Raw genomic sequence first — 15,673 nt, 5'->3', positions numbered from 1 at the left:
TAATATTCTACAACCACAACAACAACAAAATAGGTTGTCTGCATCGATCGGCAACGGCCGAGCATACCGAACCGATGGATCGCGTCCGACACGCTGCATTCGATCTCGAAGGTGATGAAAGAATGCTGGTACCAGAATCCGGCCGCCCGTCTTACCGCACTCAGGATCAAGAAAACACTCGCCAACATTCGCTAGAGGTGGGCCACCCGGGATCCCTCGTGGGTCTAATCTACTACAACTACTATTACTACTATTACTATTACTACAACTACTACTCCAGCAGCTTTTAAAAGGTGACCCGAAGAAGTTGAGATGAGGTGAGAACTTCCGGTCAACACATGAACTCTCGATTTAGGAATTAACATACACACATACACTTTTTATAGCCGGTAAGGATGATCTTTAGGTTTAAGGTGAATGCTGGAGATAATGAGTTTAGGTTGCTCCGCTAGTGGTGGAGCGAGTATTTGCGTGAGCTGACGATGAATGCGGGGGGAATGCGAGTGATAAATCTAGTTGTGTAAGTTTACAGTTTATTGTAAATGTATAAAAGTGAACAGCTAGTGTAGCAAAAAGGTAGCCGAGCAGATGAGAATTAGGTTTAACGGAAAATTGAAAATCTGATCCGTAGTTAAGCGTGGATACCATTTTTTGGTAACAAACACTGTCCGTACGTACTATCAAATCAATCGTCGATGTTTGTGTTTAGTTTGTTTTTTTAAATTATGGAAACTGGTTGACCGATGAGCGTTGAATGGTTGATTTTTATTGTGAAGCCTTAGGTTCAGAGCAGATGCATATAGTAATATATTATTATTATTTATGTTTGTCAACTTTATTTATCACACACACACTTGGTGCATTTTTTTTCGGGGGGCTTGAAGCCCTATCGCATATTATGCATACAACATTTGTATACACACACACACAAACACATACTATAGTACCAATCAGTAGCAAACATTAGTGGAAACCGCATAGTGCTGCGAAAAGTGTAGGAACGTAAGAAACCGGAAGGCAAAATCGGGAATGAAGTGTTAATGTGTCTAGTATAGTTTACATATCTAGTTTTTCCTCATACTATTTTTCCTCACGCATATTGTGGATTGTATCGGATGTTAGGATTTAGATTTGATTGGATCATGTTGATGCAAGGATAGTACCTCCATTTACACAGTTTATGACGAAAAATCCTCAGATGAAATGAACAATGCAGATATATTGGATGATTGACTGTAAAAAAAAACTTATGGAATCGAGATTGAAGCGTATTTCTTCCATACAAAAACGAGTGGTTAAATATTGCGTATTATCAAACTTATTTTCAGAGGAAATGTTGAACACGGAGTGGAAGGGTTTATTTAGCAATTATTTTTCTTCTTCATGTTTATTATGGCCAATGTTACGCCTGCCTTCAACTTGGAGTTATTTGAGCACGTTGTTAATTGAGAGCTGGTTTTTCTTTGTAGCTGCACCTTTTATAGGTTGAGCTTCGAAAGGCCTTTTATATAAAAATACGCTTTCAAAATCATCTGAGCGACTTACAACAAAAGGAATTGCAAAAATGGCAATCTTTTAAACAACAATTTACAATCTTCATTGCAACAGAGGATGGAAATGTAGCCCCCCCTCCCAATACTTTGTTTGGTCATTCTTATGTACAATGACTTGTCTTATAGTTGTATGTATTAAGCCTGAACATTGTACAAGAAGTTAATATTTTTTAATATTTATAAGAAAAATTACGTTTTACAATTTTGCTTTTATCATCCCCGTTTATATATCTACCCAAAAATAATTTCGTAACAAAATTCCCATAATGACGCATTTCGCGCCAAATCGTATTTGGAGCTGGCAGCCCCCTTTAAGATTTCAATTAAACTTTCTGGATTTGTGGACCTTGACTAAATAAGCCACTTTGCATATACTTAGTTTTTCCAAAATTTATCTAGAATAACCTTAAATAACTTTTTTTGCCGATTTTTTTTTTCAAAAAAATTTTATGGAAAAATGACAACTCCTACAAAAATGTGTTGTATGGATTACTTTTAGGAAATTTTCTAACTTGGAAAACTTTGACAATTTACTAAAAGTCATCCATACAACACATTTTTGTAGGAGTTGTCATTTTTCCGTAATATTGTTTTGAATAAAAAAAAACTGCAGAAAAAGTTTGGTCCTTCTCAAATGTTAGTCTAGATAAATTTTGGAAAAACTGAGTATGCAAAAGTGCTTATTTAGTCAAAGTCTACACATCCAGCTTCGATTCGATTTGACGCGAAATGCGTCTAATGCGGATTTCGTTTTAACCCTCTCCATCCCAGATGGTTTTTCATTGTTTTGATATGAAAAAAATGTATTTTTTTAGAAAAGTGCTAGAACAAAAGATGTTCTATACAGTTTAAATGATCGAATCCATAAAACGAAATTTTGTTTAAAATCAATAGTATTATTTTTTTCAAACGTAACTCAGTTGAATTATCAAGAATTAATATAGGCGAGAATAATAACCACACGGAAAAGCTTAAATAAGTACTGACTATTTAATGGTTGATTGACAAACATGAGATGCACCGAATAGTTGTAGATCACCTGTGCTACCATGGAAAAGAAAGGGATCTTTAAAGGGAAGTTGGAGATCAAATTGAAATCAAAATTTGCTGTTTAGATGTAACTTATTTTGAATACTCCAGTAAATTTCATTTTGGTTGACTTAACGGTTAAAGAGCAACATTTTACACTGTTAAATCAAATGGAAAACTTATCCTGCTTCTAATGAAATCAATTGGATTACTGATGTTGCATTTATAATATTTAACTGAATACAAGCCTGGCGTAAATCGTTAGCATCCATAGCATAACATATGCTTAATTTAATTTATTTTCATTGCCTATGATCCCGATATATAACCAATTTTCTGAGGTTTTTTGCGTTGCCTTGCGTTGCGTTTGTAACGGAGTAATTCGTAGATTGCATAATGGCAACCGTCACGTATCTACTTAAACGTTTTTATTCTAATTGCTTAAGGAAAACTATTTGGAAGTGAATAGCTCTCCAGAGTTCAGAATAGGAGAAGCATGACAATTACCATTACCGACCACGTCCATCTTCTTCGTTACGGAGAAAGGAAGGATATTGTTGATGTAACATCTACTTAACGGGAGGTCAGCGACTCAACGACGCCCCTTTACATGCTACGGAGTTGGATAGTTGGGTAGGAGATGGGTTAGGATTCGCTTAAGCAGGCAATGCAACCATAGTAATTGTTTTATTTTGGAGGAGGCTGGGAGTAAACCCACGATCCTCTACTCAGTAAGCAAAAGCGGCTGCCACCCAGCTAGCCGAACTCCTCAATTCTAATTTTGGGACCTTATTTGGTAAAGTTAAAGTTTATAAGAATGTTTATTGAAATATAATGTAAGCAAATAAGATGTTACATACGGATTCATGGAAATGAAGTTTGAGTAGAGGAAATGACGGCTTCGGCATGACATACTATTTTCGGCAACCCAAATTAAAACGCTAATTTAGCTGGATTTTCTCACGAAAACACTTCGCTGAATGCATTCAAACGATTCTCTAGGCTTTCAGCTTCAATTTGATTACATTTTTCCCACTGAGAAAAAGTAATCTAGCAGGGTTTTCTTGAAATGAAATACACGCACTACAAAATGCTGCTGATTTCGAGCTGCCGATGAAAGCACAGCCGTTTAACACGCAGCTCAAATAGAAAGGTTGCCGAATAAAAAGATGTTGCCCACAATAGTCGCTCTCACTAGAGAAGATTGGAGCTTTGTAAAAACGTTTCAAAACAATTTTTGACAATTCTTTCGAATGAAATTGTTAGAGCAGCTGGCAGCAAAAGGTTGTAAACAAACCAATACTGCATATGTGTGCGTTCCTTAGAGAAAAAGACTATAGAAAGATGATCGCTGCTTAGGTTGCCGAGAATACGTAAATTCCCCTAGATAAAAGTAGAAAACAAATACAATCTCACCAAATTAGTCCAACTGAATCCGTAGCAAGCAGCCCTGTCACGGTTTGTATAGCAGTTCCGATCACAGACGGTCTGCCTTACGGTGATCAAGTAGGTACAGCACGAACGGGAATGATGGGACGTCACAAGCCTGATGGAGCACTTTTGAAACTGCATGTCAACGGCACCCATAGGGCCGTAGAACCAGTATACGTTCGGGGACGGGATGCAGCACTCGTAAAAATTTCACTTTAAGCTTTCAGTCGTTAAATTAGCTTCAGTCATTTTGAATGGATGTGCAATCGAAAATATATGTGAATAAAATCCAAAAACAAGACGAACGTCATCTATAACAAATTTGGTGAGGTTTTGAAAAAAAACTCTGGTTCTAATAACCTGGCTTCTTTATTGTGTCATCTTGTTGAAGATGTTGAAGATGTTGAAAAATAGTCCAGCAAACTTTTCAAGCTCTAGAGATTTTTTGAAGACTTGAATTTTGAAAAATCTTAAATCTTAAGTATCTGTCCAATTGTCGAAAAACCTTGTAGAAGAATCATAAGTTTTTTTAAGTTCATCAAAATGTATTTCGGAATCAAGAACTGTCCAATCCCAGATTTTACAAAAATGCTATGTCCAAGCCCATAAAATCTTTTCCATATTTCAGAAACATTTAAATTTTTTTTACGACTGATCTTACATTCTCACATATCGAAAATAATTCCAGGCTTTCTAAATTGGTTTGTATTAGAGATCGTGAATTTCAATGTCCTAGCATTTATAAAACGACCAATATCTCTAACATTTATCCCAGAATCTTACAACCTTTTTCAAGATCGAGATTTTGAATCATAAACGCATGTAAATTTGTCTATTTCGGTGATAGTTCCAAGTGGGAAAATTTCCTCGTCTCAGAATAATGAGATTTTTTCTTAGACTACAATCTAGAATAGTTTTCTAGGTTCCACAGTTGTAAAAAAAAATTTTTTTTTAGGAGTTATAGAAATTTCTGTATTCGAGATCTTTAAAATTTCTTGTTTTAAAATTGCCAAAATTTGTTTAAGTTCGAGACTCAATTTTCTCTATGGCTTAATTTTTCTCAAGTCGCTGATTTCCTTAATAACTTTCTATGGTCAATTTTTCACATACAGAAATTCATTCCAATAACCAATTCGCGATCTGAATCTAAATTCAATTTCATTCTAAATTAGTACTGAATGGTGAAATAAACCAACACACTCAAAGCTCTTCATATCTGGATTCCGTTAAGAGGTTCGACAAATTTAATGAGTGTTAATAAGTTTTTAATATTTCCGATCAATAAATGTCACTATTGGTCACTTTTTAATTGTTGTTAAGTCACTATTTTCATAATTTTAGTCACTTCGTTTCTATCAAATACCCACTACCCTAGCCCTGAGATATGCATTGCATTAAGATGTATGCATTACTTAGAATACATTATCAGGTAAACATTTCTGTGCCTATTCTCGATGAACATTTCAAATGGTCCAATCTGCTTTTATCAATTCTCTTCATCGTATTTCTCTTTTGATAACCACTGCTATGCAAACAAATTTCGCGCTAATTTTACCACATATAGTTTGATAAAGGAGGCTCTTATCTAGCGTCCAAAATGTTAAATACAACAGGGAAAGGTTTTGCAGCTGAGTTATTAACGAAAGAGAAAGTAGATTAAGAGAATCGATCGATGCAATTGTACATTTTGATTGGTTTAAACATTCGTAGTTTTGGAAATGAAAGCTCTACCATAGACCTAGAGACCCATTTTAAGAATGACTGATACACGTGCTTTCTAAAGTCACTCTCACGTTCAATAAACGGGCTGAAGTGGGGCTGAAGGTGTTCGAAGGAATCATTTGTTTTATGCTATTTGAATACAGCGTCTATTGGGCCAATCGTCCATGATGGTTGTGTCAGATGGCATACATGTGCGGGATACCCGCATTGAGGGTCTTCGACATCAGAAAATCGTCATTTAATAATGACCAGAGGCGCGTCCACGTTCAAAGATGTGGGTGAGATAAGGTACTATGGTCCCCAAGGTTGCAAAGACTCATTTCAGCTAAAACAATGTTTTTCTAAATTATGAAATAATTAGATGCCATGATCAAATTTTGAATTGGTAGGATACAAGAAGAGGTTGCAAAGAATGTGTTTGACATATTAAACCTGTTTATTTCACTTCATGAGAGTCACAGTCAGCGATTTTTCACAAACTCACTCACTCACTCACTCACTCACTCAGCGATCAGCAAATCGCTGATTGTGACTCATAGAAAGCAAAATTTACAGGTTTTATGTTTCCAACGCATACTTTGTAACCTCTTCTTGTAAGTTACAAGTAAAACATGCCATCATACCATCTTTTGGTTTTATTATTCCGAAAAACATTATTTTAGCTGAAATGAGTCTTTGCAACCTTGAGGTCCCATGAAACGCTTTTGAATATTGTTGAATCGATCAACTGATTCCGGAGACATGACCGGAACATGATCTAGTCTGTATGAGCCATAAGACTAAACCCACCCTGAAATCAATAAAACCCATCATGTGACACATAAGCAAATGAGATAAGAATTCAAAACCCAGGTCAATGGTAGCCACCCAGGACCACACTGGCCACATCTAGACATGTTCCGGGTAAGTGGCCTGACTAGGGTCAAAATCCATCCTGTGATACCTTAAATCACAAGAGAATAATTCTGAAGTGTGAATTATTCATCACCTATCACCTATCACCACACATCATATCAGTAGTTTTGTCGGAATTACTATAAGTAAGAAGTGACAGATCTCACCATAGGTGGATTTTATCTATGTACTCTTTAAAATCGTGGGTAGGACAATGCTTCAACATTGTCCTATTCAGGTATTTTTGTGCGTAGGACAAGTCCCACCCACTCCACGCGCCTCTGATAATGACTGTTACTATATCATAACCGTCATGATATTGCACAACCTAAAATTTCACTTCCCGATTTGCACGGCCATTGAATGAGATTCAAATTTGAATTGCGTTCACTGAAATTCGCAAAAACGCAGCTCACTCATAGACTGATTAAATTTTCCTCGATTTCCCTCATAAATCTGCTCGTATTGGAGGAAAATCGAAGAAAACTTTACTCAGTGTATGAGTATAACCTTAGACTGAGTGAAATATGCCTCGATTTTCCTTCTTGTTGGTTGTAACTTGCAACTAAAACTGGACTTTTCCAAAAATGCATGTGTGATAAAAGTGCACGTTTACGTTAAATCGTTTTGTTGTCTTCAGAGCACTTATTTCTTGCTTGATAAGGAATAGGAAGTGCACCGAAGACAGCAAAACGGTTTTAGGAAACCGTGCCCTTTTTTCACACTTTTTTACCGAATGGAAACGCACTTATTTGGCCTGGTTGGTATGAAATTTTCAATATATTCAAGTTGATATTTATGTACATACTATTTTGAGGTGTCTCATTTTTGAGGCGAAAATGACATGCTTTTACTCAAATTTGAGTAAACGCGTCTATGGAGGAAACTGGGTAACGGTTACTCAAATTATGACATTTGTCAACTGAGTAGACCTCACGCATTTCGATAGAAACGAATGAATGCCCCATGAATGCTTTATACATACTTAAAAAACATTATGAAAATGATTATTCTGTATTTATTGATACCAACAAACAATTTGTTAAAGTTGTATTATACCTCACAATGTGTTAGTTGTATAATAAATCACCAAATAACTGCTGATAGCTTTCGCCATCGAGGTTATTACGTAGCTGCTCCACTTTCACTGCTTCATTTTTAAAAGCTAATTTTAGACTCACTGCGCAAAAATCGCCTGTTCACAGCTTCAAAGTGCGCCATTTTGAACTTAGAAAAAAAATCATCAGAACCATTTACCCAGAATCTGGGAGCAAAACCAGGTTACTCATTTTTTGTCAACTCCATACAGTGCGATCTACCTCTACACACTACTAAAAAGTCATGTACATTTCGGTTCCCTGAGACCGACACATGTAAGCGGGCCTTTTGACATAAGAATCAGTTGAAAGAAACGTGAAAATCATTTCATTCAAACGTTGTCTTCGTCGACTAGCTGATGTTTCGGTTTGAGAACACTTAATTTTACATGAAATTTTTGTTTACGTTCTATGATTTACGTCCAATACGAATTACGTCTCGTGTAAAAGTAGTTATTTCTAAGTGTGAACCCAGTCTCAAAATAGCGTGTAAAATCGAGGAAAATCTTACGCAGTCCTATAAGTTATACTCATAGACTGAGTAAAATTGTCCTCGATTTTCCTCATTTTCCAGCAGATTTTTGATGAAAATTTGCTCAATATATGAGTGACTTGCGTTTTGTGTATTTGAGTCGGATTTTTCCAGTGGCGACGAGTCCACAGGGTGAACTCCCTGGCCGACGAAGGGGAGAAAGCCGCAAACACTGGCGATATACGCCTCCTCTACTATATCTCACGACGCCTGAGTGGAGCAAGGATGAACCCGAGGATGCCAGTGAAGGACACGACTGGACAATTGCTTACCGACCCCACTGACCAGCTGAAACGCTGGTTTAAGCACTTCGAACAACTTCTTCAAGTTTCGACGGCCAACCAGTCATCAACATCTTGGCATGATCCGCCTAGGGTGCGGCGCATCACTCGCGTCAATTCCGAGGCCCCATCACTGCAGGAGATTGAAGCAGCTATACGAAGCATGAAATCTAACAAGGCTCCAGGGGTCGATCGCATATCAGCAGAGATGCTCAAAGCTGACCCCATGCTATCCGCACAAATGTTGTATCGACTATTCTGTAATATCTGGGACACCGCGACTTTTCCGGCCGACTGGATGCAGGGCATCTTAGTGAAGGTCCCAAAAAAGGGGGATCTGACTGTGTGCGACAATTGGCGAGGAATCATGTTACTGTGTATTGTTCTCAAAGTTCTGTGCAAAGTTATCCTGAATCGGATACAGGAGAAGATCGACACGACTCTCCGACGGCAGCAGGCAGGATTCCGTGCCGGAAGATCTTGTGTGGACCATATTGTCACGCTCCGCATCATCCTGGAGCAGGTCAATGAATTCCAAGAGTCCCTTTATTTGGTATTCATTGACTACGAAAAAGCTTTCGACCGTCTCAATCACGAGAATCTGTGGGGCGCTCTGAGACGCAAGGGAGTCCCGGATAAAATCGTCAACCTCATCGAAGCGCAGTATGAGGCTTTCACGTGCAGAGTTCTGCATAACGGAGCCTTGTCTGACCCTATCCGGGTAGTCGCTGGTGTGAGACAAGGATGTATACTATCACTGCTACTGTTTCTCATCGTAATCGACGAGATCATGGTAGGAGCAATTGACCGTGTACCGAACCGTGGGCTGCTTTGGCAGCCTATTACCATGGAGCATCTCAACGACTTCGATTTGGCTGATGATGTTGCTCTACTAGCACAACGGCGCTCTGATATGCAGAGTAAGCTCAATGACCGCCGAACGCTACTCTGCGGCGGGTCTCACCATTAACGTCAACAAGACCAAATCGTTGGATATCAACACGGGCAACCCTTCCAACTTTACGGTAGCGGGGCAAGCAGTGGAGAAGGTCGAAAGTTTCCAATATCTTGACAGCCAAATAGCGTTGGACGGCAGGACCAAGAAGTCTTTCACGTAGGCCCTTTGCACCGCTGGTGGTGCACAGGACCCTTAAGTAAGTCGCGTCCACATGTGCAACCTGTGCACGACACAAGTGTAAATAATTAAAAAAAAAATATGTTTAGATTTTTATAGATTTTATGGTCACATTACAGCTGTACTTCTTTACTCCAGACCACAAGTGACCATGAATACACTATTTTATAGTGTGGCTCAATTAAATCTTCGATCTTGGTTTGCTTTTTTTGGGTGGCGGGTGGCAAGTTTGTGAATGTTCAAATTCCTGATGTAAGCCAAGCAGACCTTCTATCACCTCTTGAAACATACCACAAATTTTCCACAATACATGGCGGTTTGCACCACTAGTTGTAATTGAAACTTTCAGCAGTCCCGCGTCAAACGGGAGCAACACGGAAACAACAGTCTGGTACGCTTTGGACGTGTATCATACTTGCAGACTGGTTTGAATGTGTGAGTTTGAATTAGAAGAACATTTGTAATGTATGGGTGCCTAAAGTGTGCATTTCTCGCTGTGCACTTGGATATCTGATTGCAGGCAAAGAGAGTAATGGAGAAAGAGAGCGCAAAAGCTCTCTTGTCAGTTGTAAATCTCTCAATTACCGATGGTTGTGCCGGTGCGCCTGTCAAAACTTATGAGCTTCCCCAGGTTCATTCTGATAGTGTTGTTCTGATGAATAAAGAGTTGATTAATTCGAGTTTGCTACCCAGGGGACTTCATGAATTTTCTCTAGATTTTGACACTGTTTTGTATCAAAAAATGTTTTCGGAAGTGTTTGACGGATATTCATCATTACACTTCAGTCGAAATAGTTAGCCTTGTAATAAAACCGAGGATTAGTTAAGTTTTGCAATTCCTCCTACTTCGGTTAGCGCGAAAAGGGCCATACAAGTTTTGTTTACACAACATGATAGGCCCTTCAAATGTTACGTTAGGTAGTGATTAATATAGTAATTGAGAATATGTCCTTCGAATTCATGGAGCATTGAAAAATGAAACAAAAACTAATATGTGGTGGTAAACTATAACGAAGAAAGTTTGGTGCACAGTTAAAATTGGTATAACACTAAAACTGCTCTGGACAAAAAAAAAAGTTTTAGAAGGCATCTTCTTCAAAGCCGTATAGGGCTACCGGTTAAAGTATCAGTGTTTTATACAACAAGAATTTAATTTTCATCTGCATCCTGGTGACGCAATCCGTAAAAAGACATTCTTCCTACCCATTGAAAATGTCACAAACAATTGTTCTATAAAACCAACCACTCCTAAGCAACATTTCCCCTGTTAGAGCAGCTCAGAAATAATTGTACCACTTTTCAAAACAACGATAAATCTCCTAGCAATTGTCCACAGCCATCACATTTCCATTTCCTGTTTGTCAGTTGTTCACCGATATTCTCGTTTGGTCATCCATTAAATACAATCGTTACAAGTGTTAAATGTGGTAAAATGCATAAGAAAACAAAACATAAACTCAGGCAATTGGAGCGCCCCTCCATCCTCCTGTAAGTAAATCCATCCCCTCCTCATCTACACATTCAACTCTAGGAAAAGTAAGAAAGCATTAAATGAACGAAGTTATTATATTCCATTCCCAACAGAAAAAAAACCCAATAAATACAGAAAATCTTCCCCCAGTCAGTGGCAAACAACACAACTCAAGACGAAACCAATTCCCAATTCAAGGAACACAAAAACGCAAAACAAATGATCTAAACACAAAACAGAATAGATACCTACACCTAATACCAAGTGAGTAAAGCGGTGCAAGTTGTTCGAAGTGTTAATTAGTAGAAGTTAGAACGAGTGGAAAGAGACGGAAGACATAAAACTTTATTGCAACAAGAAAACTGCCGTTAAATGTGTAATTTTTGAGATTAACCGTCAGAGAGAGAGAGAGAGAGAAAGAGAAACGCGATAAGCAAGAGTGAAGTGGATCTTCGTTTCAGTTTCGTTGCTTGAATAATCTGCGTAGCTTTGCAATCGATTATAGTACCTACTGCGTTTATTTAGCTGGTCTAAATGGGTTACGTTTAATTTCCCCTCACTTCCGTTTTTTTGTAATCGGTGGTAGAAGTTATTCAGACGAGAGGCGGGATTGAGACGGAAGAAGGGTTTGTTCGTAATCAATAGTCCTCATAAGCAAAAAATAATAAAACAGTATACAGAAACAAATTCCGAATCCTAGGAGCGAAGTATCGTACATATACATAGACATTCAAACACAGGAAAAAAAATGATATTAGCAATTTATATTTTGCGTGTAGAAAACAAAACAACAGGAGAATGAAAAGGAAGGTATGACGATGTTAGAAAAAAAAATGAGTTTCAGAATTTTTATATTAATCGCTTCTATTGCTTTTTATTTGACAGATGAAATCCAATATTTTTCCTTAATTTGTCCAGAGTTTTGACTGCTAATTTGTATGTGAGACAACCAATACCTAGTGAGCAATGGCAAAGAAAGCTACATAACCTATTTATTGTGCGAGAAAGTGGCTCGTTATTTTAGAGTGTAAAAAGCAAATGAATATCCTACTCCCTATCCTCTTATTCATGCAAAGATACATGCGTATTGCACTATGGATTAAAATAATTGAGTAACACTTATTATCATCGTAATTATGTACATCGTATGCATCATCCTGATTATTGTAATTATAATTACGCAAGCATTTCCTGTCCTAACTATAAATATTGGAGGGAAAATTACTAATTACTTACCAACAGCATCTAAAAGTAAATTACCATTTTGATTTTTGAATCTAATTTCGATTCGAAAGCTTACATTTGTATCAAAGTTCGTCAAAGAAGTTTGTTTTGAATGTGTACGTCATACCGACATCAGGATGGTTTACAAACGGGATCGCGTTTAGCATTTAGGAATGAGAGAATCGTTTCGATCAAACATGCAACTCCTGTTCTGTCAAAGCAGAGCCCAAGCAAAACTTTGTAATATTTACAAAGTGGCAATCATGTTTTGGCGGCCTGTTTTGATCAATTATTATCGTCGTCGTCGTGATTGTCGCAGTGTGATGATGTTGAATTTGTTGATACACAAACTGGAACTACCTTTGCATGTAAACAAACACATACAAATAAACCAACAAACAAAAACGAAAGATGTACACGAGCAACTAACCTGACCCATGTTGAAAAATATTGCATAACAAAACAAACAACAAACAAAATGAAAAGGATAACAAAGAGGAATGTGAAAGTGGAGAAGAGTGTTGCTGATAAACATACATAAATAAACAAACAAACCAGAGCATCTAACCAGTGTTATGAGAAGATAGAGTGTGAAAAACAAATCCATAGTAACAAATCAACAAATGGAAGATACAAACAAAGAAAACGCAAGTGACAAAAATGAGTAAGAGTAAAAGAAGAGAAAACTTATTACAATTATAATTGAACTACTAAGCACAGTGCAGATAAAGTTTATTTCTTGATTCGAAATGGGTGGAAAAGGAATCTAAAGTAGTAGTACAGTGAGCGGGAGAGGGCTATAAAGAGTTGCGTGTTTAAGGTTTGGTGTAAAACCCAGTAGTAACGTGCATAGTTTTGTTTTCCGTTTTTATCACTTGCCTACCTACCTACCTACCTACCTACCTACTACCGACATACTATACTATTGCTGCTTTCTGGTGACATTTAACAACACAGAAGCCATAGTAAACCGGAAAGAATCATTTGCTCAAGCTAATTGCAGCAGCACCCCGTCACTACCACTTGAATAAGAGACTTAGTAAAACAAAACAAAAAATGCTTTATCATTTTCAATCTCAAACGTTTACACTGTAGGATGTAGCTTGAAACATGAAAGCAGTGAAGCATAAAGTAAACGAAACCGGAAACTTGTGACTGACTGATTTTTTTTCCGTTGTTGAAGAACACCGAAGCTAAGATGCCACTTTTTCCTGGGTCATTCCATCTCAACGTCAAGTGACGGGATCAGGCGAAACAACGGTCTACGAATTGAACTAAAATTGATGGAATTATTTGTTTAGGATATTAGGCGTTCATAAAAGCAAGCCTTTGTACCGATCGGCCTACCCCTCGGTTCTGGGGATCTCTTCCCCCATTTTAACTCTGGATCTTATATACATGGGTACCCTTTTTAAATGAGATCGAACGTACAATTCTACAGTGTTGCCAACTTAATGATTTTTGCAAGTTATAAATTTGGGTGTACCTCTAGCTACACTATTCTAGTTAACTGATTTGTTATTTTGTTAAATTAGTCACCTCTATTCCCGTTTTCGTTCGAATCGTTCGTTCGTACGAACGACTCGATTCGAACGAGTTCGAAAACGGCATTATGGTTTTCGTACGAATCCGTTCGAACGAAAGCTTTTTCGAAAATAAACAGTGTTAGTGGTACCAGATGCACTTTGACATTTCTTAACAATTCGAAGCATAGACCGCGCACGAAATTGACATTATTCGGTCAAGTCGGTCAAACGATGTCAACAAAACAATAATATTGTTGAAATTTTTTGGTTGAAAATTTGAAAATCTCACTGATTTGAAAAGATAACTTCCTGATGTCTTCTGAGAAGTTGTTAAGCAGAAAGTTGGCCACCTTTTGGGACGATTCAGTTTCCGGTAGGATACAAGTCTGATCCTGTGGATGATCCGGAATATCCGTAAAAGTGGTCAATTCATGAAACTGATCCTAGAAATCCGCGTTTTTTAGAAACCACTCATAAACGTCTTATCAGAATGAATTCGGAGTTGTGACCGAAATATGGACACTGGGGACTACAGGATGGTCCACTAAAAGAACCGGAACATCCGTAAAAGTGTTCAATTCATGAAACTGATCCTAGAGCTCCGCGGTTTTTTCAAAACCACTCATAAACGTCTTATCAGAATGAATTCGGAGTTGTGACTGGAATATGGACCCTGCGGACCACGAGATGGTTCACCGGAAGATCCGGAGCATCAAAAAAGTGGTCAATTCATGAAACTGATCCTAGAGCTCCGTGGATTTTTCAAACCACTTATAGACGTCTTATCAGAATGTATTTGGAGGGACTACATGATGGTCCACCGGAAGATCCGGCACATCCGTAAAAGTGGTCAATTCATTAAACTGATCCTAGAGCTCTACGGATTTTTCGGAACCACTCATAAACGTCTTGTCGGAATGTATTCGGAGTTGTGTTCAGAAATAAGTATATGAAGACTACAGGTTGGTCCACCGGAAGATCCGGAATATCCCTAAAAGTGCTCAATTCATGAAATTGATCCTTGAGCTCCACGATTTTTTAGAAAGCACTCATAGACATCTTATCACAATAAAATCGGAGTTTTGACCAGATAGTTTATACTGGGGACCACGGGATGGTCCATTAAAAGATCCGGAAGATCATCAAAAATTCCGTTAAAAGTGTCTAGAAGTTATTAATTACTTAAATACCACCTAGAAATCATCCATGATAATAAATAAAAAATGTGTCTATGAGCAGTTCTAAAAAACCATAGAGTGCTTAGATCAGTTTTCTTGACCTATCCACTTTAATGGATGTTCCGGATATTCCGAAGGACCATCCAATGGACCCTGGGGTCCATTTTCCAGTCACAACTCCGAGTTCATGGTCTGCAGGGTCTGTTTTCCGATCATAACTCCGAATTCATAATTATAAGACGTCTATGAGAGCTTACGAAAAAAAACGGAGTTCTTGGATCAGTTCCATGGATTGAGCCTTTTTACGGATGTTTCGGATCTTTCGGAAGACCATCCACTGCACAATGGTCTCAAAGCCGTATTTAGGAAGACAAAAATGCTTGCGCCCAAACCGTTTTAGGTATATAGTGTCTTCGGGAAAGTTTCTTCATATTGTTTGGCCGATCTTTTTATGTTAGTGAAATTAGGGTGGTCCACAAAATTGGAGATTTGAAAAAACAAAATTATTTGAGATAGACTAATGCAATATTCTAAAAGTTGTAGAACAATCAATTCGAAGCAATTTTGCTCAAGACACCAAATTTTTGTCTCTTAAGGTTC

General features: G+C 37.8%; 1 protein-coding gene across 5 annotated transcripts in view; it reads left to right on the top strand.

Annotated features, from left to right (window-relative positions):
• babo (TGF-beta receptor type-1 babo) overlaps window positions 1-1,924 on the top strand; it is a 149,360-nt gene extending 147,436 nt beyond the window's left edge. For 4 of the 5 annotated variants that reach the window (XM_065220737.1, XM_065220738.1, XM_065220736.1 and 1 more), the window contains exon 8: window positions 34-1,924. In XM_065220737.1, the coding sequence (XP_065076809.1) occupies window positions 34-195 (162 nt within the window). In that variant the 3' untranslated portion in view covers window positions 196-1,924. The remainder of the gene's footprint in view (window positions 1-33) is intronic. The other variant, XM_065220740.1, reaches the window with a different exon arrangement.
• Window positions 1,925-15,673: the final 13,749 nt, after the last annotated feature.

Source organism: Ochlerotatus camptorhynchus, unplaced genomic scaffold, assembly GCF_037179485.1.
Source record: "Ochlerotatus camptorhynchus isolate MF236.1 unplaced genomic scaffold, CSIRO-AGI_Acam_v1.1 ptg000131l, whole genome shotgun sequence".
Classification (NCBI taxonomy): Eukaryota; Metazoa; Arthropoda; class Insecta; order Diptera; family Culicidae; genus Ochlerotatus; species Ochlerotatus camptorhynchus.
This window is presented reverse-complemented; position numbering and strand designations above follow the sequence as displayed.